Source organism: Microcaecilia unicolor, chromosome 6 (assembly GCF_901765095.1).
Source record: "Microcaecilia unicolor chromosome 6, aMicUni1.1, whole genome shotgun sequence".
Taxonomy (NCBI): Eukaryota; Metazoa; Chordata; class Amphibia; order Gymnophiona; family Siphonopidae; genus Microcaecilia; species Microcaecilia unicolor.
This window is the reverse complement of record NC_044036.1, coordinates 28,978,456-29,006,052: the sequence shown is the minus strand read 5'-3', so window position 1 is coordinate 29,006,052 and position 27,597 is coordinate 28,978,456. Positions and strand designations below refer to the sequence as shown.

At 43.2% G+C, this 27,597-nt stretch overlaps 1 protein-coding gene across 2 annotated transcripts; it reads right to left on the bottom strand.

Moving 5' to 3' along the window:
• Positions 1–27,473, bottom strand: DMRTB1 (DMRT like family B with proline rich C-terminal 1). Of its 2 annotated transcripts, none has more exons than XM_030208326.1 (4): positions 26,861–27,473; positions 22,858–23,069; positions 16,208–16,358; positions 1–832 (listed from the first exon to the last, which is right to left on the bottom strand). In XM_030208326.1, exons 1-4 carry the CDS (start codon positions 27,417–27,419, stop codon positions 756–758), a joined length of 999 nt encoding a protein of 332 aa, XP_030064186.1. In that variant the 5' UTR covers positions 27,420–27,473; the 3' UTR covers positions 1–755. The 2 variants fall into 2 exon arrangements, with proteins under 2 accessions (XP_030064186.1, XP_030064187.1); XM_030208327.1 differs by having other exon boundaries at positions 746–832; positions 16,198–16,358.
• Positions 27,474–27,597: the final 124 nt, after the last annotated feature.

The following is a 27,597-nucleotide window of genomic DNA, read 5'->3' as shown; positions in this document are numbered from 1 at the left end:
GTCAACTGCTGTTTCTTGCCTGAGATGCTTGTGTAAATCAGAAATTTTAAAACGTTTCAGTCACTCTAGGGATTGTGAAAATCCACTCAATCCTAAGATTCCCAGGATCCCACCCATCTCCCAAATTTCAAAAGCCTCTGCCATGGAAATCTAGCTTCTCCTCAGTATGCTGGAAGAGCCAGGTCCATGTATGATGCATGTTCACCAACAAACAGGGTGATGGGCCATACTAAAGAAAGGGAGAAAGTATACAGTAGGTCAGACTTTCAAAAAACCCTATAGTAGCATAAACAAAATGGGATCCTATAGCTCTGGTCTCTGAGCCCTGCAGGCCTACAAGCTACATGTTCATTTGGGGGGCAGGACTCGAGCATCAAAGACGAATACAAGCAAGCACTATATTAAACAGCAGCAGTTATTCTGCTGCTAAATATAATCTGTTCAGACAGTGTCAAATGTAATTTTCAGAACAAATAGGGCATCTGCACAAGTCTGGAACGGTGTATACATTCTACCTAAAAAAGTTAATTCCCTGCAACTTGTCAGATTCTTAAACGTAAGATTTCCAATCAAACCCCCACAATGCGTTTTTCAACCTTTTTTTTTTTTTTGCTTTCCTTTCCTGATTTTACAGAAAATTAAAATATTTGGAGTATAAGATGTACTCTTTGAAAACTGCACAGCAAACAGAGCTGCCTTACTGCAGACTGCAAATTATAACTGGCCCTGTGTATTTTACAGTCTCCACACTGCTCTCAGTTGGTTTGCTCCTGTGAAGGTGGCTGGCTACGCTCACACATTACTCCCAAATCCTGGCTCTCTGTGGCAGAAGCTAAAATATACAAAACGGAGAATGAAAATTTGTTTCAGTGTTGAAATACATGAGTAATAACAATTTCCCTGTAATCTTTCTTAATCATTTTCTTGGCCATCTCAAATACGAAGTGATAATTTTAAAATGCTAATACCCCACTTTCTGATGAGCACTTAAAATTAATATATGTTCTTTGAACAAATTAAAATCTATGTAGCTTTCCTTTAAATAAAATCCAACTATTTTGGAATTTTTACTGTTGTCCCTTTATGGCTTAATTTTGTTTACAGTATAACCAAGAAGCTGCTACAGAAGGAGAAATTAGATCTTACCTGCTAGTTTTCATTCCTGAATCTCTCTAGACCAGGCTTGTCCGGCCCACAAAGTGCTTTTTTTTCTGGCCCTCGGAAGCTAGGCAAATTTTTGTGGCGCTTACAGCAGGATTCCTGCTTCCCTATCATGACTCGGCTCTCTCTAAGCTTAAGCCATGCAGTGCCAGAAGTACAGATTGGTATTGTGGTTTCAAGTCTCGTGACTCAAGTTTGCAGAGATCTGTGTCACGGTGGAGAAATATGAATCTTGCTATTTCTTCTGCAGCTGAAGTCAGGTGAGGGGAAAGAGACTGGGTGAAGGCTGGGGGTATGCATAAGAGACAGAGAGGAGAGGGAGAGAGCGCGAGAGAGACTGGGTGAAAGCCGGGGGGGGGGGGGGGGGGGGTTACATGTGAGAGACAGCAAGACTGGGTAAAGGCTGGGGAGGTGACAGCACACTGTAGTATTTTGCCACCATTTCACAAACATGCAAAACATGACAGTGCGTATTTTGGCCCTCCAAATGTTACAAAATATAAAATGTGTCCCCAGCTGAAAAGGGTTGGACAAGCCTGTTCTAGACCATTCCCGATGAGTGGGAATGAGTGGTTATGTGCCCTCCTACCAGCAAATGTGAGACCGAGAACTACTGAATGATGTCATAATATAAACACCTGTGCAGCCCAGAACCCACCAGTATTTCTACCAAACTAACATAGTAACAAATCCCCAAATAAACCAGGGGAAGAAGAAAACAACCAGCAGAAATTCAACTGTTCTGACAAAGAATAAAATAATGCATCGCTTTCCAGAGTTTAGGTTCCACAGAAGGACATCCAAATGCTGTCCACCCGAGACAAATAGAACTTTGCAAATGTTTCTGCAAGAAAGGAAACAGATCCCTCAAGTAAAGTCTATATTTGTTTTGTAACTCCCCAAAAGTACGTACCCCCCCCCCCCCATTAAGATGATCCTGAAACTGACCCACACATAACAAGTCATAGCTCTCCCAATGCCAAAAAATCATCTTGCATTCTCCCCAGTTCATATTCCTTATTGAAACTCAATGGAGTATATCACGAGTACCTCCTCCCAGACCTAGTTTCCGCCCACACGCTGACGAAAGGGCCCCCCACACACACAGTTTCACCCCTAGTTCCCCCGGCCCAGCAGCCATGGTAAGTGCAACAATGGTAGTTTCCTACTATCACCCTAGGGTGATAGTTACTATGTCAATTTGGTAGAAATACTGGTGGGTTCTGGGCTGCACATAATAGCCCTCGCCACCCTAGGGGTACGAGAAGACCAAATGAATTAAGATATTATTGTTTATTCTGTATTTACTATACTGCTTCATCTGGAGAACAGGTCTAGGCAGTTCATATGCTAAAAACTCCAGTTTTAGACAGGACAGTAACATTCATTCCAAAGAAACAGAATCAGGAGTCATACAGGGGAAGGAAAAGACATCGTGTAGGCAAACAGCCAACCCAGTCCTCCGAAGCTCCCATACCAAATTAAAATAATGCGTCTTCAATAAAAAATTTTAATTGTTTAAAAGATGGGTCCATAAGTGTGGAGGGAGCTCGTTCCATAATTTTGGAGCTACAAAATAAAAAAAGCCGCATGTTTCGTGTATTCTAGATAAGCATTTTTAGTTAATTACTGTAACTACTATAATACTCTATCCTCCAATCTAATCGGCACCGAGTGAGAGATACACAACTGGGGTAGAATCATTTTAATGGCCTCAGTGTGTTCCACCCTACTACTACTACTACTACTACTACTACTATTTAGCATTTCTATAGCGCTACATGAAAGGTAATATGTATCCCATTTAACCATCCCAATATGGAGTCCATAATTTAGATCATAAAAGATCAGGGCTGCACACTCGCCTACTATCTGCTGAGGAGACAGAGAAATACTGGTGGGCTGTTTATATTACCACCCAGTAGATCACAGTCTTAAAGCAATTTTTTCATAATAAGTTTCCTTTGCAAATGGTTACTGCATTACCTGTTAAGAAGTGACATATTTCAGGCAGAAATATCGCCAACATGTTTAGTTTGGTAATAAGTTCCTTTTTCTATCTCGCTCTCTGTTTTCTACTAGTTCCCATCATTAGGGACTAAAAGAAGATTGTTCTTTAATTGTACTTGTTACTGGTTTCTCATAGGAAAAAAATTCTTTTTTTTTTCTTTTCTATTTTCTGAACGAGTTTATCTTGCTTGTATATTTTAATATGCTTACTAGAAAGAAACTTAAAAAAGAGGAAGAGATGTCATGGACCTGAATGGCTGCATAGATCATTAGCTCCTGCACTTCCCTGACTTTTATTAGCTTCATCCTACATCTGTGTGTTTACCTTTTTATTTTTGCGTGTTAAGTGTGGACACTTCAGTGGCCATGAGAAAGGCTCCATCAACTGCTCGGAAGGTGGGAGAATGTCAGTCGGCTCGCCAGTCCGTTAAGGGCCCTCACCGCCATGTGTTGCCAGTGCCCCTTTCAGATTCAGCTTTATCCTTGGCTGATATGCGTGCTCCACCTGCTAAACAGGGCTTTTCAAAGGAGTTGCAGCAACGCCTGGCTAACATTCACTCTGAAATTAAACCTTCTAAGGAAGAAACCTTACAGTGAATGGACACAATTAGTGTGGACCTCCTTGAGTTGAGGGATTGTGTAGAAGACCTGGAGGTACGGGTCGAAGATTATTCAGAGGAGTTGACACACACCGACTCCCATTTTCTTCAGCTCACTGCACAAATTGATGACTTGCTATATAAAATGGATGATTTAGAGAATCGGGGGCACCGGAAGAATCTGCATTTCCGTGGTGTCCCAGAGTCCAGCGCTTCAGAGGACGTTCCCACTATTGTTCACATCCTGTGTAAGAAATTGCTTGGTGAGGACTCTGGAGTGGGTGAAGTCATGCTGGAGACAGCACACCGAGTTCTGGGGAAATCAGCCGACAAAATCTGCCCAGAAACATTGTGGTTCGCTTTGCCAAGTACGCTGATAAAGAGCACCTGTTGAATAGGGCTCAGCAAGCTGTTTCCAGTGTGGAATACAATGAGGCAAAGGTCACAGTCTACCAGAACCTATCTCAGTTTACGCTTTCACAGAGATGTGTCACGAAACCGGTGTTGGACGTTTTATCTAAGAAAAAGATTACTTACCGTTGGGCTTTCCCTTTTGCTTTTTGTTTTGTTGCTAATGGAAAGTTGCACAAGGCTCGTCACCTTGTGGAGGCCTGGAAGATTTTGCAGGAAGCCGGCCTCACGACTTCTCCTGTTCCTCCAGATGTGGTGGCTCCCGTTACTAGAGCAAGGCTTCAGCATTGGCGGCCTGTATCTAACAAGGATAAGCACTTCAAACCTGCCTAACTTTTGTCTCTGCTTGTGCCTTGCTTGACGACTGTACCGTGTTGGTTTGGACCTTATATTGATGATGTGCTTGTGCTGGGAAACTGGGGCTTTAGTGGTATGCTGGACACTGGTGTGGGCTCACTTGGGGTCTTTTCTGTTGGTGTTTTCATTATTTGTTTGCTTGGATGATGGGATGTCAGGTGTGCTTTTCTGGTGGGTGGGTGGGTGGGTAGTGAGTGTGGGGTGAGGTCTGGATGGTGTGCTTGGTGCTGTGCGCTAGGTCCTCTGTGTCCCATTCAGAGGTCCTTGTAGATGTCTGTTTGGTGGTGGAAGGGGGATGGGGGTGGGGCAAGAGATAGGTGGACTTTTGATAGGGAGATTGTTCTTTGCTTTTATGCTAGTGGGTCCCCATTACTGGTCTTCACTAATTGCTCTTTTGTAATATTATTTACATGTGCACTAATTTAAAAGTTTTGACTTACAAGGTTCTGAACTCGCCTCAAGTTGTTTAAAGAGGTTCTGCATTTTGGATCTTAATGTGGTATTTCTGCAAGAGACACACTTTAAAAGGGACCACAAGAGATTTCTGTCTCACCCACAATATCCCCATGTGTACTGTGCTTCTGCAGGTGATGGCTCTAAGAAATGTGGGGTTGCTATTCTGCTTCACAACTCACTTCAGGTACAAGTTGTGAAGATAAAGAGATTCCACAGGCTGATTCTTGCTTTTGAACTTGCTGCTTGATAATTTGGCAGTTATGCTTGCATCTATGCTCCCAACGATTCACAAGAGGGATTTCTTGACATTCTTTGTTTGGGCTTTCCTTCCTGAATTTCGGGTCATCTTAGTGGGGGGGGGGGGGGGGGGGGGAAGACAACGACGACTCCAATGCTACTCTTCATCCTGCCATTGATCAATCCAGGACTCCCGTGCGCTAATGACTAACATTTCCAAGGCTTTTGTTGATCTTGCTCAGGATCTTGGTCTTTGTAATTTGTGGCACATGCATCACCCAACAGCTTTTTATTCACACCCTCACAAGTCTTACTCTTGCATTGATTATATCCTAGTGGATACTATTTAGTGGGAGGGGGGTTGTCCTATCACTATCTTGGATCACGCGCCTGTTTGGGTTACAATTCCTTCCCTTTGTGAGGAAGATAAGGATAGGAGATAGGCCTTGAACACTACCTTCTTGCGGGATGAAGAGATTTTGTCTGGTTATAGGAATATACTTCGAGATTATTTGGAGGTTAACCTGCATTCTGTTCCATCTTTGGGGGTGGTATGGAACGCCCTAAAGGCTGTAACCCGGAGTTATTTTTTGCAGAAAGCTAGTTATAAGGCTCGTACCCAACGTGTGGAGGTTGCCAAGTGTCTCTCTCATCTTAATCATTTGGAAGAGAGTCACAAGTCTTCTGGATCCGTTCCGATTCTACATGATATACAGACTACCCGTTTGCACGGATAATATTTATTCGGACCAGCTTCAATATTTATGTCGACAAATCAACAAACTTATTGTCCACTGTAAAAAATCGGAGTCGCTCCTTGGTGGTTAAATTGAGACAGCAATGGGTAGATCGCACTATCCTTAAAGTGGGGGATGGTAAAGGTAACTTTTTGACTAAATCTTCATTGATTTGTCAGCGTTTTCAACCTTTTTATCAGTCTTTACATACAGCGGATTCCTCCATTTCCTCTGAGGCTACTGATGTTTACCAATCGGCTCGCTCACTCCCTACCTTGACTCCGGTTCAGCGTGCGAGTCTTGAGAGTCCAATCACTGTGGATGAGGTCCACAAGGTCATTAAACAGCTCCTGGCAGGTAAATTTCCAGGGCTTGATGGTTTACCTAATGACTTTTATAAATCTTTTACCGGTGAGCTGGCTCCCTTGTTGGCAGATCTTCTCATTGAGGTTCACGCAGAGGAGGCTTTTCCTCCCTCTGTGATGGAGGCTTGGATAGCTGTTATTCCAAAACTGGGTAAGGATAAGAAGTGTGCTTTTTATCCCATTTCTGTTCTCAATTCGACTTAAAACTTTTGGCTAAAGTTTTGGCCAATTGGCTTCCCAGTGTTCTTTCGGATCTGGTTCACCTGGATCAGGTGGGGGTTTGTCCCTTGTAGGCAGGCAATGGATAATATCTGTCACACGGTGAACCTGCTCTATTCTGCTCATTGGGATCATCTTTCAGTTTGCCTTCTTGGTCTTGACGCCGAGAAAACATTTGATAGAGTCCACTGGCCCTTTAATGACAAGGTTTTGGAGAAATTTAGGTTTGGTTCTCACTTTCAGAGTTGGATTCAAGCCCTTTATGCTTCCCCTAGGGCTTGTGTTCATATCAATGGTAGTAATTCCTCTACATTGCCCTTGACTAGGGATACCCATTAGGGCTGCCACTTGTCCCCTATACTCTTTGCCTTGGTCATGGAACCTTTAGCTGAGATGCTCTGTGCAGACTCGAATATCTCAGGACTTTGTATAGGTGATTGGGAATATAAAATTGGCGCTGTTTACCAACGATGTCTTGCTCTCTTTGACTAAGCTGTTGACTTCCTTTCCTAACCTTTTACAACCCCTGAAGGAATATTCTTCAGTTTCAGGGTTTAAACTTGACATTCACAAGATGGAAGTTTTGGCGATCGAGTTCCTTCGCAGGTGTTGGCATCACTTCAACTTGCATTTCCATTTTGCTGGGTTACCAAAATACCTTGGGGTTGTTTTGATGCCCCTTTATTCCGACCTGTTCTCGGCGAACTACCCCCCCCCCCTTGTTGCATGAGATATATAAGAATGTAAGAGTAGCCATACTGGATCAGACCAATGGGTCCATCTAGCCCAGTATCCTGTTTTCCAAACAGTGGCCAAGCCAGGTCACAAGTACCTGGCAGAAACCCAATTAGCAGCAACATTCCATGCCACCAATCCAGGGGCAAGCAGTTGCTTCACCATGTCTGTCTCAATAGCAGACTATAGACTTTTCCTCCAGGAAATTTGTCCAAACCTTTTTTAAACCCAGATATGCTAACTGCTGTTACCACATCCTCTGGTAAAGAGTTCCAGAGCTTAACTGTGTTCAATATGCTGTGAGAACTGGGACTAATTTTTCAAGGATCTTAGAAAAGAAAGGAAGATTGGAGATGGAGTAGAAACTGGAGGGAAGGGTGGAATTGAGACTGGGTTGCGGGGGACGCACTAGGGCATGCTTCCAGACTGGAGGAACGACCCCCTCATCAAGACTGGACTTGAGAAGCAAGAAGAGAGCAGGAATAATTTGTGGGTCTAGATACTTAACAAGAAAGGCAAGGAGAGGGTTCAAGGAAGAAGAGGAAGGCAATGGTGATTGTCATGGTCAAGGGGGTGGGAAGGTTGAAGGAAGACCAGGAAGGGAGGAGAGATGAGGGTATAATGGGAGGGGTTATGGAAAGGAGTGGGTTATTAGAAGAATATGAAGGGGAGGGGGAAAGTGGGAGAGAGAGAGAGGAGCTGGAGCCATTGACAGCAAGTCTGAGGGAGGTGGTCTTAGCCTGCCAAGCATTGGCCAGACAGTCCAAAAAGAAGAACAAGGGGATCATTGTCAGGAGAGATGGTAGAGGAGGGGCAAAGGAATGAAGAACCTAGAAAAAAAAAAGTACGGGGACGATTTAGCAAGTGTGAAATTCTATTATCAAGGTACTGACATTTGGCAGCTCGGAGGGCTGCAATGTTTTATTTCAAGGCCTTCATGAGATTGATGTCAGATGTTTACAATTAATTCAAAATATTGCTGTTAAACTGGTGCCAAAGTTTGACTACGTTACTCCCTTACTAAAAACTGAGCATTGGCTACTATTGGCTCTATTAGTAGCCCTTTAAACTATTGATGTTAGTTCATAAAGTGTTACATTCTGGTGAACTGCTTTTTTTTGTTGTTTTTGTCATCCGATTCCTTACTCATCCTACTATACCCCAAGGTCATCCAAGCAAAGCTTTCTGGCTATTCCTTCTTTTAGGGTTACTTATCTAGAAACCATGTACCATTCAATATTTAATGTTGCTGCTCCCATTCTCTGGGACAATATTCCATTGCATCTTAGAGCCTCTACTCAAAAATTTAAGATTGGCCTCAAGGCTTTTTTTTTTCTTTGTCAAGGCCTTTGATTCTTAAATTGTGCCTAGTTGTTTCTGCATAGTTCACACACGTAAGGAGAAATTAGATCTTACCTGCTAATTTGCTTTCCTTTAGTCCCTCCGGACCGGACCAGGATTGGACTGATGGGTTGTGCTCGCCTACCAGCAGGTGGAGACTGAGAAAAACTCTGACTCTAGAGAGCCAATAGGAGCCCTGGCCATGTGACCTTAGCCTCAGTATTTGAATAACAAAGCAGGAAAGAAAGAAAGAAAGACCATCTGTGCCGTATGGAATCCTAGCAGCCACAAAGCACTCGGCAATGCCAAGTATCAGAGCTCACCAACAACTCTTACCAGAGAAGTGGTATGGCCCGATTTGTACTACAGCTCACCAGCAACTCTCATCAGAGAAGTGGTATGGCTCCCTTGTATTATAGCTCACCAGCAACTCTCACCAGAGAAGTGGTATGGCTCACTTGTCTTATAGCTCACCAGCAACTCTCACCAGAGAAGTGGTATGGCTTACTTAAAGTTTCACATATATATACTAGCATGGCTTACTTATAGGTTCACATATATATATACCAGCAATTGGGTACCCCAGCAACTCTCACCAGAGAAGTGGTATGTCCCTTTTGTAGGAAAGCTCACCAGCAACTCCTACCAGAGAAGTGGTATGGCTCACTTGAATTAGAACTCACCAGCAACTCTCAGCACAAAAGTGCTAAGGACCTCAAAGTTCTATACATATATAGATATATAAATATATACATACATATATAGATAGATATATAAATACATACATACACATATATTCCAGCAACTGAACCCACCAGCAACTCCGACCAGAGACGTGGCATGGTCCACTTAAAGTCCTATATATGTACAAGCGTTTTTTTTTTTTTGTTTTTTTTTTAATACCCCGTTGAAAAAGTGACAAAATATGGGAGGGGCCTGGTCCGGTCCGGAGGGACTAAAGGAAAGCAAATTAGCAGGTAAGATCTAATTTCTCCTTCCTTAGCGTCCCTCCGGACCGGACCAGGATTGGACTGATGGGAAGTACCAAAGCAGTAACCTTAAGGGAGGGACCCTTTCAAACCCCTAAGCATCTCCGAGTTGCATAGATCACCTCCTGGCGACAATGAACATGTAGAGTGTATATCAATCAAAAGAGAATGAAGATAAGCTCAAAATGGCACCGTACAAAATGTGCACCTAGTGCACCAAAAATCGCTGTGCGAAGGAACGAACCCCGCTTCTCAAGATGGAGCATATGTTATAACACTCTCAGGAAATGGTCCCCCAGTGAGTAGACAAATAGAAGGTATGAATTCCTTAATACGTCGAGATATAGCGAGGCCGAAACAACGGCAACCTTACCTTGACTAGAAGTACCAAAAGGAAGGACCAAATAGCTTGTAACAGTTCTCTAAATATATAAGATCTGTTTTAATATGTAAAGCATATATAAAGCATATAATTTCCTGTGATCTTGAACGCCAGTAGAAGAGTCCAGACCAGTAAGAAAAAAGTGATTGGAAAAGATGAAAAATGGGAAACTAAGGTAGAGTGAAAAAGAAATACCCAGGTGAAGAAGTACCTCTTACCTAGACGTACTAGCTGATTGGAAAAAAAAAAAAGAAAACCTGTAAGAGAGAAACTTGCAGTCCTGACCCTGCTAGCTGAAGTCATGGCTACTAACAACAGTGTCTGAAAGGAGAAAGAAACCTTAAAGGAAACAAGATGATTTTGAATCATCGTGCGAAGAAGAATAACACCCTGTCCCTCTGACAATGTCACTAAGGCACAGAGGCTAAAAGCTGAGAAGAGAATACTGCAACTACAAAAGATGCCATCCTGCTTAGCAAGGCTGAATGCCTGTCCCAGACTGAGAGCCTGCACCAGCCTGAGCAAGAGAGAAACAAAGAGGCCGGACTGGGGAAGAGAGAAGGTCCTCTAGAGAAAACAGAAAACCTCCTCGGCTCCATAAAAAGTCAAGATGACAACCTAAAAGGCAGCCTGGTATATCTGCAAGGAAAAACAAAAAACATAAGGGTTACGCCCCTGAGATCCAAATATCTAAGCGAAATGCCCGACCTGAAGAGAAGGCCACCATGCCAGAAGGGGATGGCATGCTACAGGGCTGGTCAGATGGTAGATCCATACAAATGACTCCCCTTGAATAAAACGTCAGTGCGGATGTGAACCCACCTAGGAGGCAGGACGATTAGAGTCAGAGTGAGAACCGAAGCTGGGCCTCCCCGATGACATCTCACTGCACTGTTCGCTAGATTACCCCTTAGGCAGCTTACAGAGAAAAGTGAAAAACATGCAAAAATAAAATGACATACATGTCAATCGTGTAAAGGGGGGCACATGCAAGCCCTGTAAAGAAACAGAATGACCAGATAGTAGAACTGTCCGAGGAAAGGATGTACCTTCAATACACAAGAAGACCAGAGACCTACCAGGGGCCTCAATATGTAGCCTAAGAAGGCAACAGACCTACCAGGAGACCGAAGACCTTTCTGAAAGAACATAAGCTAGAAACAGTCCTGCCAGAGAGCAGGATTGAGTCTTTGAAGTAACCTAAGATGATAACAGTCCTATGAGAGTACAGAAAGAGCATTCCGGACTAACATAACATGGCAACAATGCTGACCAAAGACAGAGTGCTCAGAATAAAACGCTAGCCCTCAGGGATACCTCCTTGCTCCGAGAGCGACTGACAGTCCCCTAGTTGCAATGTAAAGAGACCACATGGTAATCCTGAAAGCAAACCGAATGCCAAGAGCCAAGAAGGAAAAAATTAAGTTGCAAAGTAAAGAGACCACATGGTAGTCCTGGAAGTAAAACCAAATGCCAGGAGGAATGTCCTACTCAACTAATGCCGAAAAGAAGAGCAGCAGTCTCGGGGAAAAAAACAAAAGGGAAGCTGCAAATGCTTCAGAACACTCAAAAAGATAAAGAGCACGGGAGTGCAGCTCATGAGACTGCAAAAGGCAATTGCCCAGGGAAAAAACCTTGCAACTATGTCGCATGTAACCCCAAAATATTGTGGAGACTGCGAAATATTTAGACTACTCTTGACCACCAGTACTAGGCATCCTGAGAACCATAAAAATTGCACTTCTCGGTCTGCGACTTGCTGACTTGTCGACAAGAGGTTTTTTTTTTTTTTTTTTTTAAATAGCTAGCTGACTCGCCATTTTTTTTTTTTTTTTTTTTAAATAGCTAGCTGACTCGCCATGAGTAAAGAAGAATCTCCCCTTTTCTGAGGGGTAGCATAACTATGATGAACTTTTAGAGCCTGGAAAACAGTGTTGTGAAGGGACATTATTGCGCATTGTGAGCTGGTCACCCTTCCAGGACCCAGCCCGGGCGGACCCTGCTTAGCGTCCTTCACACCGGGCTCTATCCTTCTCAGAAACTCTCCGAAGAGAAATATGCAGAAAAGTTTGTATCAAAAAATGTGCTGCACACTATGGATCGAAGGCTTTCATGAAAAAGACTTGAGACTTTGAGAGCGCTCTTGACAGCATTTAGAATTGAAATAGGAGGAAGGAAAATTCCTTCTTAGGAACTAGGTTCTTGTGATAAAGATTTGAGACACTGAGAGTGCGCATGACGGCAGTGAGATTCCAAATAGGAGGAAGGGAGATCCATTCTTAGGAACTAGAAATTAAAATTGCATTCGGAAGAATCAAGAGAGAAAATGGTCTAAGATCCATGTAGGGAGACCCCTACTTCACATGCCTTGCCGTGAGAGCGATAGAGAAAGGAGGCGAAATGAAAAGCATAACCATCTAAAAATAAAACTGCAAGAACTCCTGGACAGAGGAAATAAGAAGATGACTGTCGTGTAAGAGTAGCCTGCAACTATGATTTCATGACACAAAGTTAAACAGGTGAGAGTGGCATGTACCTATGATAACATCCTTACTGCCCCCATGCCTGTGGAAGAACAAACGTACAGCTAACATATAGGAAATATCCTGGTATGGAAAGCAACCTAAGTGCAAAGGCATAAAGTATAAAGTACTACATGCATCAACCTTCTCCTACAAGAGCACGCAACTCTGGAACGCACTGCCACGCGGCAGTGGGATACAAATGCAATTAAATAAATAAATAAACCTTTCAAAAAATGCTATAACAGAAAAAACACAACTGTGAACTACCTTCCCACAGTCACATTGGAGCCGACTCTGTGGGTGCTTGAGCACCCCCGATATTGAGAAAAACTCATGTATATGTCCAGGGAGGGGTCATTTTCATTGGACTTAGCACCCCCAATAATTTTGAAAAGTTGGCTCCTAGCCCACAGACAAACGCCACCCGAGATTATAAAGAAACAAACATCAAATAGGCTGGCCAAGTAATGTATATATAGTGGGACACAGACATACAGGAGTCCCAGAAAGAGAAATAAATTACTAAAACTGGGACCTGCACCCAGTTCTGTAGCCCACCTTTTGATGCTGCTTTAAACTCCTAACCCTTATTCAGTCTGTTCAGGACCCTTATTTTAAACCTGCTCACTTTAAAATCTCCTTATCTCTTGTTTGTTCTGTCTGTCCTAATGAGATTGTAAGATCTGAGGAGCAGGGACTGTCTCTTCATATTCAAGTGTACAGCGCTGCGTTTTTCTAATAGCGCTTTAGAAATAATAAACAGTAGTAGTAGCAGCTTCAGAGACTGTAGTGCTGACTATTAGGCTACAGCAACCAGCTACTCAACATTAAAAACATAAAAAGCAAAGAAATGACCCCCCTAAAGAACATAGGCGACTCCTGAGAAAGATCAGCCCCAAACGGCCCGAAGACGGCGAAAAAGAAAGTCCCGACGCACCCCCCAGCGGCGCACAATATTTACAGGAGCCGGAAGAGATCCCCGACGCTGGCATACAGCGCAACGTCTCAGCTTCTCGGACATGACGGTAACGCGCGTGCGCGTGCACGCGCGTACCCGATTCGCGCCAAAATCTCTTTTTTTTTTTTTTTTTTTTTAAGCCCTGCTCCGCCGAACAAACCGCTAAGGGAAGAACACAAACGGCAGTGCTAAATAAAATACAGCTCAACTCAAAGAGGGCTGAAAACAAAATGCTGCCACTTACTCTTTTTTTTTTTTTTTTTTTTTACACAGCTGACTCACAGCATTCCCATGCAATCAAACTGAGCTGTCTGCTCATTCAGTCAGTGGGGACAAGTTGTCTTTAATTTTTTTTTTTTTACACCTAAACTCCTCCAAATTACTGCTGCCTCTTTTTTTTTTTTTTTTTAACCAGCTAGATAATATAGACACCTAAAACAGCAACCAGAGCTGTCTGCTCGTTAAAGTAATGGGGAAAACTCCGCTGAAGAGTAATAGAACAGCACATAGCTGTCTGCTCGTTAGAAGCCGGGGGATGTAGCTTATCAGATTTAATTTTCTATAGTGGCTGCCTCTCCCAAAGACATACACCTTTCTAAACAAAGGGTAGTCCTTCCCAGCTATGTATGGGAGATGGGGAGGAAGGGGGGAGGGACCCGGAGACATCCGAGTTTGACACCCCCAGAGGCTGTAAAAGAAAGGAAAAGAAGTCCCTACCTGACCAGCGTCTAACAGAGAATTCCTAGGCACAGAAGAAGAGGTAGCAATGTTGTTCTTAGTTTAAACCTCTAAAAGAAAAAGAGAGAGACTAATGGGCTCGCTTCCTACCTGCTGGGAGACTGAGAAAATACTGAGGCTAAGGTCACATGGCCAGGGCTCCTATTGGCTCTCTAGAGTCAGAGTTTTTCTCAGTCTCCACCTGCTGGTAGGCGAGCACAACCCATCAGTCCAATCCTGGTCCGGTCCGGAGGGACGCTAAGGAAGATCAGATTTATCCATTTTATTTTTACTTTTTGTTCCTTTGCCTCTCATCTTTCCCCACTATCAATTCTAATTTCCTTTTTCCTAATGTTTTAATTTTATACATGTGTATTTCTTCTATGTTTGTGCAGCGCTGCGTACGCCTTGTAGCGCTATAAAAATGCTAAATAGTAGTAGTACTTTGTTGGAATACTTTATACTTGAATTTATTTTTTCATGTAAACTGCCTAGATTATACCATTCAACTTTCAAATTAGTTTTATTAGAGAACTAATTTGAAACTTGAAAGTTGACATTCCACAAAAAAATTATATATATATATACCCTGTTTCCCCGAAAGTAAGACATCCCCCGAAAATAAGACCTAGTAGAGGTTTTCCTGAATTGCTAGATATAAGGCCTCCCCCGAAAGTAAGACCTAGCAAATTTTTGTTTGAAAGCAGGGCCGCCGAGAGCCGGACAAGGCCGCCCCCGGGCCGCCCCCACCCCCACCCCCACCCAAGGTCGCCGGGCCCCCCTTCACCCGCCCTCCGTCACTCCCGGAACTAACTTTAAACGCCTCCTTTCACCTTCGCAGCAAGCAGCAGCAGGGCAGACCTCTCCTTCCTTTTGTGCCCCGCCCTCGCGGACGTTACATCAGGCGAGGGCGGGACATGGAAGGAAGGAGTTGCCTGCCCTGCTGCTGCTTGCTGCGAAGGTGAAAGGAGGCATTTAAGGTTAGTTCCGGGAGCGACGGAGGGCGGGCTGGCCAACCCCGATGTTTCCCTGAAAAATAAGACAGCCCCTGAAAATAAGACCTAGCGCATTTTGGGGGGCAAAAATTAATATAAGACAGTGTCTTATTTTCGGGGAAACACGGTATATATATATATATATATATACACACACACATAAATATATACACACATACATGTGCAGCTCCATGTTAGACAAGTCACAGAAGTAGGAATTGAGATGTGCAGGCCCAATCAAGTATCACCAGTACTTTAGAACAGAATTTGATGACACAGCCTATTCTAAAATACAGGAGAAACACACACTCATGTGACAGGTGCGAGCAGCATAAACATCTGCTAAAAAAAAAAAACCCAACAGGTGTTGGCACATAACTGTTTATCTTTGTGACCTTGGAAACATAACTGGTTATTATCCCAATGCTGTCAGTGACCGGGTTTCTTTTGCCACTTTAGCATTTGGGTGAATAAAACCCACTGGGGATTAAGGTGGCAACCATCCTTCCCCCCCCCCCCCCCCCCATCTCTCCAGAGGAGTGCTGTTTTCCCCAAATCCTAAAATGTGCTTGGTGAACTCCAGACATCAATCTTTTAGGACGTAGATCTTTAGTACCCTTCTGAAATGGGGAATAAACTCTTATTAACTTGCCAGGCCTCTGTCTAACCCAGGATACACTCAGACGTAGATACCCTTTTGCCATTCGCACGCACTTGGGTTTGATATGCCTATCTGAGCTTTGTAAAAAAGGGGACTTGTCTGTTTATACAATATAAAAAAATTTAAGTGCTGGTTTGTGCACGTGAAAATAGGGCTTGAAAAAATGAGGGCCAGGCTAGACAGACACAAAGAAGGTTCCAGTTAACAAAAGTTTGAAACTTGTGAGCAGTAACACCAAAATTTCAAGGCATCACCTTAGCACAGTCTAGCACTGTGACTGGTTCTCAACTGTCCAAAATCTCTGGATCAAAAGGGGCCGTTCTGTTTTTCCATGGCACTCACCTCTACTTACCAGGGACTTCTTTTGTTGTTTCAGCGAGAACGCCAACATTCAAAGGAATAGGAGGTGGGATACAGGGAATCCCTCGCAGAAAGCTAGAAGGGATGAACTGAGGCAGCGGAGGGCAGTAACTCTGTCGAAAATCTCCGCTCGCATCTTGCAACTGTATAAGCACAAAATAAATAAAATAAGCCAAGACACCCAATGTCATGTAGAAAACAACTAGTAAGACAAAGCTGTTTATCATCAAATAAAAAGAAGTCAACTTTTAAAGACCCGAATACAGTAATTTATACATGAAAATAATACATTGAAAAATGTATCTACTTCTAATAATAATAAACAGTGTACTGCAAGCCTCTAAAGATAGAGGTTTTCAAACTCTGCGCTGCAGCAAATCCCGACCTCCTTCCCACCACCACCCAAACTGCTACTGCAGGCAGCAGCGGAAGCAAAACAACAACAAAAAAAGCAAGCGCAGGGCTGCAGCAGCCTTCAAGCATGTTCCTCTGCCCCCAGAACTGGAAGTTGACATCACAGGGGCAGAGGACCAGCAGAGCAGACAGTGAATGCCTGAAGGCTGCTACAGCCCCGCGCTTGCCTTTTTTTTTTCTCGCGGCCACTGGGGACACAGAGCAGAGGGCCTTCCAGACTCGCTTTTGCTGCCAAGGATGAAAACAGGAGATGGGATGAAGTCAAAAAGTTGAAGCCAATAGGTCAGTCTCCGTTTCCCCTTCAAAGCAAAGCAAGCAAGTCTATGCACTGCTGCATCCATGTTGTCATTCTTTAACATAGTAACATACATAGTAGATGACGGCAGAAAAAGACCTGCACGGTCCACCCAGTCTGCCCAACAAGATAAACTCACATGTGCCATTTTTTGTGTATACCTTACTTTGATTTGTACCTGTCTTTTTCAGGGCACAGACCGTATAAGTCTGCCCAGCACTATCCCTGCCCCCCAACCACCAGCCCCGCCTCCCACCACCAGCTCTGGCACAGACTGAGGACTTGCTCTACACTGTATTTAGTGGCCTAAGGTGTTACATGACTGGTTAATTCGATTCCACAGTGGAAAGTAAAGGAGTACAGTGAGGCTGTCTAATTCATTTTATTGAAAATAATAGTAACTTTTAAAAATGCTCACTTAACAGTTATTTATATTCTCAAAAATAACCTTAGGGTGCTGACTCCTAAGGTGGATCTTAGCATCAAGTAACTATGACTGGGATTATTCTTCCCAATGTGCATAAATTTGCATTTGTTTACATTAAATTTCATCTGCCATTTGGATACCCAGTCTTCTTGTAATTTTTCACAAGAAAAATGTTATAGTTGGTAGCAATTTAAATTTAATCTCACTTATATTTTCAAACATGCTGGCTTGTACAGCATAACAGAACTACACAGAGAAAGTATAATAACGGAATAACTTTTCATAGGTAGAGTAGTAATTTGTTATAAGTTGTAATCGGTGTGTCATTTGGAAGAGCTGGTTATAGAGACACCTTAGCACTGTTATATTTCTGCTGAGACAAAGATGGAGACCTGTGTGGCCGGGGGAGGGGGGGGGGGGGGAGGGGGGGATGCCTTGAAAACCTAGACCCCCACAGCTACCTCTGCATGATCCAAAACTACCCCTTCCCCCCTCAAACCTACCACTCTACAAGCGCTCTCCCAACTGCAGCTACCTCCCCTACATACACATAATACACAGTACAACCCCCCCCCCCCCCCCAAGACAGAAATATTTCTCATTGTTTGGAAGATCTTTTTGATCAAGGCCAAACACACCTGGATAAGCTGCCTATAGGTGTTATATCTTATGAACTCCACAGGAAAGCTCTCCTTGGGCTGATGCAAGTTTTAAAGCAAGTGTTACCAATAAATTTGAGAGATCATATTCCACATGCCCTGGTATGCACAAAACTAACCCATTTGGAGAAACTGCCCCCAAGAGATACAGCACACGAACAACCTACATATGCATACACACAGAATGTTAATATTTACAAAATTCCTTTATTTCAAAGAAGAAACAACAAAGGAAATGAAAAACTACTTCAACAACACACACTATGTGTATTGCAGAGTAACATCTGTTGCCATGAGCAGGGCCAGACTAAGTCATTGCCAAACTTGAACATACTTAATGTCTACATGTTTGGTGTGGGGGGGGAGGGACTGTGAGATGTGCTCAGGAGGCTAAAATTAACTATCTGACTTTTTCAGAAGTCAGAAGAATTTTACATTAAATGGACCAAAAGGCAGAGTTATTATAAGTATTATGTCTGGACATTGTTCTGGAGTTTAAAACCTCTATCTGCAGGTCTTACTCTTCTTCCCCCCCCTCCCTCAGTGAGCCAGCCCTGCCTGCCATCATTGTATCTCTAGCAGCATACTATAGGCAGGGTTGCCAGATGGGCGGTTTTCCCGCCCAATTGGGCAGTTTTCCGCAACCCTCCGCGGGAAACTTTTGCCCCGCGGCGGGTTGCGGTTTTTTGGGCTGGTTTTCTTTTTTCGGTGCGGGTTTTGGGCGGTTTTTCGGCCGGTGGGGGGTGGGGCTAATGGCAACAGAGGCGGGGTTTGTTGACGTATTGGGCGGGGCGATGACTGTGGGGGCGGGGCTGATGGCGGAAGGGGCGGGGTATGTGCGGTTTTTGGGCGGGTTTTGAGCGGTTTTGTGTGGGAATTTTTTTTTTTATATGGCAACCCTGACTATAGGTAGGATCCAGCCCATGGGAATGCTGTGGGGGGCAGGGGACTGGAAGGCAGCTTTAGTCACAGGAGAGAAGGAGGAGGTGATCTGAAGGAAGTTTCTGTGCTGTATTATTAAGTGAGGTTTCTGCATCTGCTGGGAGACAGGAAAAAAATGAACCCCCTCTGAAAGAAATGCCACAAATAAATACATTTCTATGGGAGAAGCAATTTCAACAGCTGTTGTGATTAAGGAATTGCAATTTTCAAAAAAACTGCCTTCCACCTCATCTCCTCTGCTATCAGATACAGAGAAAGTGCACACGCAAGTATATCAACACACACAAACATGCATTTATATGCAGAGGGGTTGGAAAGCAATCCATGAGCTTTTCCTCACTTATTGCATTTAACATGTGGCTATGAGCAAAATTTTACCCTGAATACTAAACTAAATCACGCCTTACCCTTAACAAAAGAAAATGCAAAATGTGATACTCGCCAGCAAGCCTTTTCAGGAGTTGCGCCCCACTCCCACACACTCTGGAACTTACTCCCAGAGGGGCTACATCTAACTTGAGAGCAGCTTTTCTCCCAAGCCTTAATACATGTGGTGTCGGACCATATATTCACTCCGCTCCTGGGCTGGCTTGCTCCTCTCTCTATAAAACTTAGACCAGTTCCTCATATCTTAACTATGATAAAATGAGAAAAACGGTAGTAAATTTAAAACAAATCTGAGAAAATTTTTCTTCACTCAACGTGTAATTAAACTCTGGAATTCGTTGCCAGAGAATGTGGTAAAGGTAGTTAGCTTAGCCAGCTTCCTAAAGAAGTCCATAGACCATTATTAAATGGACTTGGGGAAAATCCACAATTTCTGGGATAAACCGTATAGAATGTTTTGTAATTTGGGGGGATCTTGCCAGATATTTGTTACCTGGATTGGCCACTGTTGGAAACAGGATGCTGGGCTTGATGGACGTTTGGTCTTTCCCAGTATGGCAATACTTATGTACTTATGTAACTGTACATAGAACTTGCCTTGAGTTTGGCCACCCATCTATTTATCCCAATTGACTTTATACTACCTACCTTGTTCCCATCTATATATCTGCACTTGGCCCCTGGCTACGTAGTAAGATGTCTTTCTGTATTGTAAAAATATCCAAAGAAGAAGCAGAAGACACCCTCTATGGAAATCCAACACTGGGAAAAGACCAAGGGTCCATCGAGCCCAGCATCCTGTCCACGACAGCGGCCAATCCAGGCCAAGGGCACCTGGCAAGCTTCCCAAAACGTACAAACATTCTATACATGTTATTCCCGGAATTGTGGATTTTTCCCAAGTCCACTTAGTAGCGGTTTATGGACTTGTCCTTTAGGAAACCGTCTAACCCCTTTTTAAACTCTGCCAAGCTAACCGCCTTCACCACGTTCTCTGGCAACAAGTTCCAGAGTTTAATTACGCGTTGGGTGAAGAAATATTTTCTCCGATTTGCTTTAAAATTTACTACACTGTAGTTTCATCGCAAGCCCCCTAGTCCTAGTATTTTTGGAAAGCGTGAACAGACGCTTCACACCCACCTGTTCCACTCCACTCAATATTTTATATACCTCTATCATGTCTCCCCTCAGCCGTCTCTTCTCCAAGCTGAAAAGCCCTAGCCTCCTTAGTCTTTCTTCATAGGGAAATCGTCCCATCCCCGCTATCATTTTAGTCACCCTTCGCGTCACCTTTTAAAGCACCAAAACAAGAGGACCTGACACAGGCTGTGTTTCGACGGATGCAGCTGCCTGCCTCAGGGGTCACTATGAACAACTTAGGACACTGAGACACTAAAAGCAATGTCTGGTGCAGAAGACAAAGCCAATAAAAGCAGCAGCCTGCACTCTGGCTGAAAGAGTCAGATGCCTTTGAACAAACAGGCCTGCTGCTATTTCCTGTCATCCTTCTGAAACAGAAGGTCACTTTCCCCATCCCAGGAGCTCAGACATCTGAAGCTGAGAAGCGTTCAAGTCTGTGCTGTGAAATTGTTGTGCCCATACTGCTCCTTCTGTTTCAGAAGAACGACGGGAAACTGTACCTGATGTACACTATCTTCAGTGACTCTCTTCATAAAAGGCTGTTAATAAATCCCAAAAATAAATAAATAAAAACATTCTTTCCAGCCCAAAGGAAATTGGAAAGAATTATACAAAAGGGGCTGAGAATATCTATGTGACAGAGAACATGGCTTGGGTGAACAGGTTTCTTTTAAATCTGCAGAACACATTCTAAGACTGAGACTATTATGACCAGAGAAATAATATAATCCTTAAATTTATTTATTTATTGCATTTGTATCCCACATTTTCCCACGTATTTGCAGGCTCAATGTGGCTTACAGAGTTTGGTTATGACAATCATTCCATGATATCAGATACAATTAGTAATGTTCAAAGATTAAGTAAGGGAAGAGAGAAGGAAGGTATTAGGTAGGGTAGAGGTGGACTTTAATATCTGGGTGGATTGGTGAGGTATTTTTGTGAGGTAATTTGTAAGGCTAAGGGTTCTCTTTGTAGGCTTTGTTGAAAAGATGTGTCTTCAAAGATTTGCGGAAGTTAGTTATTTCGTCAGTCGCTTTCAGGGCTGTTGGCAATGCATTCCACAACTGCGTACTGTGTCTTTGAAAAATGCAAGCCCCTTTTAAATAATCTTGCCTTCTCCTTTGAGTTTTGAGGCCGACTGATGAGACTTACACAATTTAAAGAACAGTTTGATACTGGTAGTTTTTACCAACAGCTTTTTGGTGTGTACCAGTATCTATTGACCTGGGTATGTGGCCAGTTTAAGGCACGCCTCAACAAAATTTTTATTAAATCTAGAAGTCAGCCTCCCAGATCAGCAGTAGTTCTTTTAAAAACTGGTTCACTAAGGCTGCCCACAGACACAGAATAGGAAAACAGAAAAGCAAGTAAATCCGTTTCTTAAGATGACTCTGTAAATCAGAGGCAGAAGCCAGCAGTTTCCTTTCCCAAATCATGCTGTAAGCTGTGTGACAGCACCACCTCCCATAGGTGAAGCAAAAAGGCAATTGACTCTTTGTTCAACATACCCCCCAAAGCCAGGGTCCCCAACAGTCTCTCATGTACCCCCTTCCCCCCAGCCTTTATCCAGTCCTTCTCATGTACCCCCACCCCGGTCCTTACTTCTTGTGTGTGTAGATAAGAGGTTTATACCGACTGGATATTTGAGCACATGCCTCTGTTCTTTTTGAACATTATTAAATAAATGTAGCTAATTTACTCACAGTTTGTATTAAGGAATTCAGAAGGGCCACCTCCCTGAGGAAGAGACTTTGTAGTTCTGAAGGCTGAAGCAGGTAGGTAGAGGTAGAATTTTGAAGAGAAGACAGGAAGAGTTGGCAGGCAGATGGAAGTAGTTTCAGGGGTAAGATGCTGGGTAGTTCAATAGTAGATAAAAAGACTGAGTTCAATTCAAGGGAGCAGAGGAGCACATGCTCCTGGCTGCGATTAATTTGAAGAGTCAGAAGAAAGCCAGAACACCTATAAGGCTGGAGGCAAGGTGAAGGGACAAACACAGCCTGTGACCAGGTCACACGGAAGGTCATACCCTGGCTGACCCATCAAAACAAGGGCAGTGAAAGTGATCCAGAAGTAGCAGCAGGTAGACAAAGAGCTCAAGAGCAGCTGAGGGGAAAGATGAGGTCTTTTCTGAAGAGAAGACACTATGAGTAAAACTTACACACTAAGTAGGGGTGGCTGCAGTATGTATGGGACTATATTACACACCATGCACTGCTCACATACCACGACATGAAGTAACTGCAGCATTCAATAAGAAGCGAGAACAACATTAAACACATTTTAGAGTAGCACTATAAAGAATATTGTGAGGCTGCAGGGGACAGAACAACAATTAATATGTTCATTTCTAAAAGAAAATAATAAGTATGACTCACTGCTCCCTGGTTGCTGTGGAGGGGTCTTCCACTTCGGTGGAAGACAATGCCTGAAGACGTAGCTGGTCCCCTGTAGGTCTGCTGACTAACGGCAAAACTAACCGGGAATGGCTGATAATGATACATACTGGAGTATGCAGGGTACACCTTTGGAGGCTCTCTCTCCAGGTAGTCTGGATTAATTATGCATTCTTGAGGTAGAACAGAATGACCTAATAAAATAGACAAGCAATAAACCAAAACTCTTCAAAATGAGGTAATTTAAATTTTACAATCAATGAGCATGAAGTCTTGCTAAAATATTCCTTAACAAACGCTTGTTCTTTAGACTTGATAATACATCTGTAAACCTTAAAAACCAATACTTAAGGGCTCTTTTTTACAAAGCATTCCTGCTGCGTGGCAAATGCGATGAAGCTCATAGGAACTGAATGGGCTCCGTCGCATTTGCTGCACCAGGAATCACTACCATGGCTCGGTAAAAGGAGCCCTAAATTTGTAACATAATCTAAACTGATACGAAACATATTCATCATATGAGTTTATCTTGTTGGGCAGACTGGATGGACCGTGCAGGTCTTTTTCTGCCGTCATTTACTATGTTTACTATGTAAATCCCAGCTGGAGGTTCTAGGTGGGTTACAGCATAAGAGTCCTGCATACTACATAAGGGGAATTTACATCAACTGTAATACATTAACAGAAATACATTATAAAAGTTACATCAAAATAAAATTATCCATTAGATTAAAAAAAAGTCTCAGAACTTGTCAAATAAGAAAGTTTTCAGTTTCCTTCAAAATAGTAAATAATTAACTTATTTCCGATACACTGAGGTATCATTCCATACGGAGATAGCATGAAAAGAAAACAGTCGAGTTGGCGCTTATATTGTAGTACCTTAATAAAAACCTGTGTACCCCAGATAAAATTAAAGATGATTGAGACAGAAATTGGATTAATAAATCCTGTGTTTGTATGTAAAATATGAAAAACAGTGCAAGCAACCTTAAAGATAACAAACACAAGCTGCGCTTGTAAAGAAAGACAATGAAGCCTAGGAAGATACCAGGAAATGCTATTGCATTTTTAAATAAAAAAAAAAAAATCATTTGAGTTGCTGACAATGCTTACAACACCCCCTACATTTACCACAGGGGTTTTGCACTACAGATGTCTAAAATCTGACTGCTAACATGCATTAGTTGCAAAACCTTAGCACGGCTTAGTAAATTAGAGCAGTAGGTTTAACCCTAAACAAAGGCAGAGGAGGTAACCTACACATTCTGTACAGAATGACAGGTACTACTAGGCAGACTAGATGGACCATGCTGGTCTTTATAGCCATCATCTATTACTAAATGAGATGAAAGAAAGTAAAACAGAAGACAATAATCATTAACTTAGCAACATTTAGGCCAATGCCATAAATCTGTATGAACTAAAAACAGGCACATTTTCTGAAAATTCTATTATGCTATTTAAAAATATGCAATTTAATGTCTTGAATCAGCTTTAAATTTCAAACCAACTATAAACAGCAACTCGTTCAGGAAGTCCCCACATCTATCACGCTTAAGTGTCAAAAGCACTGGAACAAAAGGTCTAAAATCCAGATCTATACTGCCCAGCCAATATTTAAAAGCATGAGTCAAGAAGAGATGAGAGGGCAGCAGCAACAGCATCAGGGAAGCAAGAGCAGTGGCGTCTGCTGGTACCTCTTTTCCCCTCCCCAACAACTGTTAATCTTGATCTCTTAGTTTAAAACCAGCAACCATGGCATCATACCAGGGCACATACTCTTTCTGTAGAGCCTCAGGCTGGAGTATTGTGCTTTTTGTGGCACACACTCTAGCTGGCTGGATATGAAAACCACTTCCAAAACACACACATACTGGGCAATTCTATTAACTAGCGCCTCAGTCTAGACGCCCCATGCTGTGTGCTTAGCACCAATTCTATTGCTGGCACCAAGATTCTGTTATAGAATACTAGTGTTGTCAACATTGTACTGTCCATGTTTAGGTGCACCCTCTTACACCATGTCACTAGTGTAAACTGGTGCATAATTTATAGTATTCTATAAACTATCCCCCTGATATTCAAAACAATGTAACCGGCCAGGAATTGCACCTGGCCATTAAATGGCACTGAACCAGCTTATCTGGCAATATTCAACAGGAGGGAATAGCTGGTTATTCCCTGCTGAATATTCCTGGTTAGCACTAGGAGATAACTGGCTATATCACCAAATATTCGATTGGTATCTGGCTATTGTAAGCAGGCACATCAAACTGCTTAAATTGCTGGAATATCTTTAGTCTGTTTAAAGTTAACCAGTTATCTTCGAATATTAACTTAGCTGGTTAACTCTAAACCAGCTTAAAAATAAACTGGATATTCAATTCCAGTCACGGGAAACTGCCCGGCATTGAATATCCAGGCTGACCACGGGATATCGCTAGGCTCCCTCCCACTGTCTGAATATCACATGCCCATACTCTGCTTACATGTACTCTCTCTCACTTGTAGTTAGGTGTCACCTTATAGAATAGCACCTAGTGCACAAATGTGCCTGTCAATTATTGGCGCCTTTCATGTGCAAAAGAAGCATATATCTCTAGGTTCTAGCTCATAGAATTACCCAATTAGAGAATAATATTCAAAATTTTAATTTAATCACCAAGGCTTAAATTAATACAAGTATTCAGCACTGCTGTACACAGAAAAATAAACTGACAACACTACACATTTAATTTTGGCCTACTAAATGTGACCCTCCCTGGGAAACGGCGACTAAAGTCTCAGATCCAAAACGTTGAGAATAGTTGATTTTTCATGCCATGGGTCCACATAAGCAGTCTGAAAAAACGTTACAAGTTTGAACTTCTGTAACTTTTTAATTTTTCATATAAAAAGGATGGGGTTTGGACTGTTATATTACAAAATGCTTGTTCTAACAAAATTTATTAAAACTTCATTTTTTTTCTGGTGAAAGAATGGCAATGCCACAAGTACAATTTATTATTTATTCAGACTAACGCACTCGTGTGGCTTACTTATCTCCTCAAAGAAACCCTACTACAGATAAGTAATTTCACTTTTTGACTCCTGCAGCAACATGCATTTTTTTTTTTCATAGGAAACCAAGCTTTTAGTGAATCGTGATTTTGGAGGATTTAATTAAAAAAGGTGGGAGAATTCATCTTCAGCAGTCAAGTTGGTTTATTACCGGTCTGTACTTTCAAAACGTTATTCATACACCAAAAAAAAAAAAAAATGCAAATGTTTAACTTCCAGCCTCCATCCTAATCCCAAAGCTCACAGGAATGAATGAATGCACCTCATGATTCTCTTCTCTCAGTTAAGAAAATAAGCGGAACTACATTATTTCGCTTTGAAGGATCAAGTGAGGCAAACTGAAGTAACAAAGTTTTTACAGCAAAATTAAAGAAACAAAGCACAGTTAAGATAGCAGAAAAGAGGGGGGGGGGGGGGCAGAACAACAGCGCTGAGGAGAACACTTACTACTACTACTATTTGACATTTCTAAAGCGCTACTAGGGTTACGCAGCGCTGTACAATATAACACTTCGTTTCTTGGTTCCGTCAAACACATTTCACTTGTGTCCCGTCCCCCCACCCAAAACGAAAATAAGTCATGATGAGGCGTTCGGGAAATGGCCGATGACCTTAGTATATTAAAATCTACTGAAGGTCGTCGATGGATCCCGTGGACCCAAGTTTTACCTGGACCCATCATCAAAAAAAAAAAAACGCCTTTTCTTTCTGTAGTAACAAAAATAACCGCTTACAACGATAAAAGCCTTATAACGACCACAAGAGCAACAGCTGTAAACCTTCCCTAACATATATTTGGACTGTCTTGTGTATGGTGTACAGCGCTGCGTACGCCTTGTGGCGCTACAGAAATGATAAGTAGATAGATAAAAAAAGTCACTTAAAGGAGGGAGAGAGCAATTTCGCAGCAGCGAGAACTCACCTAACTCGGGGAAAGGATGGGAGGCCGCCTGCAAGACCTTCCTATAGCTTATCAAACCGCCTTGGCCGCACCGCGCCGCGCAACACTCCCGCACCACCCCGGCGCTGCCCTCCTGCTGCGCGCAAGGCATGGAGGGCGCGAGGCCTGGGGCGGAGCCGCAGAGCAGGGAGGAGGAGGCCCGCGCGCTCTCAGACACCACCACCGCCGCCGCGTTGAGCGGCACCGGCCTGGCCACGGTGACTGGAGGAGGAGGCGCGCAGCAGGGCTCCTCGCTTTCCCCCGGCGGGCTGACCCCCACGCCACCGGCCTGGCACCGAGACGGCGGCCGCTGCTCCTGCTCCTCCTGCAGCTGCTTTTTCAGCGCCTTCTGGGCGGCCATGATCTTCTGGCGTTCGCTAATCAGGTTGCACTTGTCGCAGCGGCACTGCTTCCACCTGCACTTGCCCGCGTGGCCCTTGACGGGCACCACGAAGCCGTGGTTCCTGCAGCGCGAGCACTTCGGGGTGCGCAGCATTTTTTCCCCGTTTTTGGCCGCCTCTATGCTTGGCGCTCTTTCCATGATGAAGAAGGAGTTGATTAGCCCCAGTTTGCGCGAGCGATTTGGGTTTTTTTTTTCGTTTTGAAGTGCAGGTGGTGGTACTGGTAAGCCCTACCCTATAGAAGAAGTTACATTTGTATCGTCTTTCAGGTGTCAGGTGTGGAAGGAAGGAGGTGGCAGTTGGAAAACCCGGGGGTTT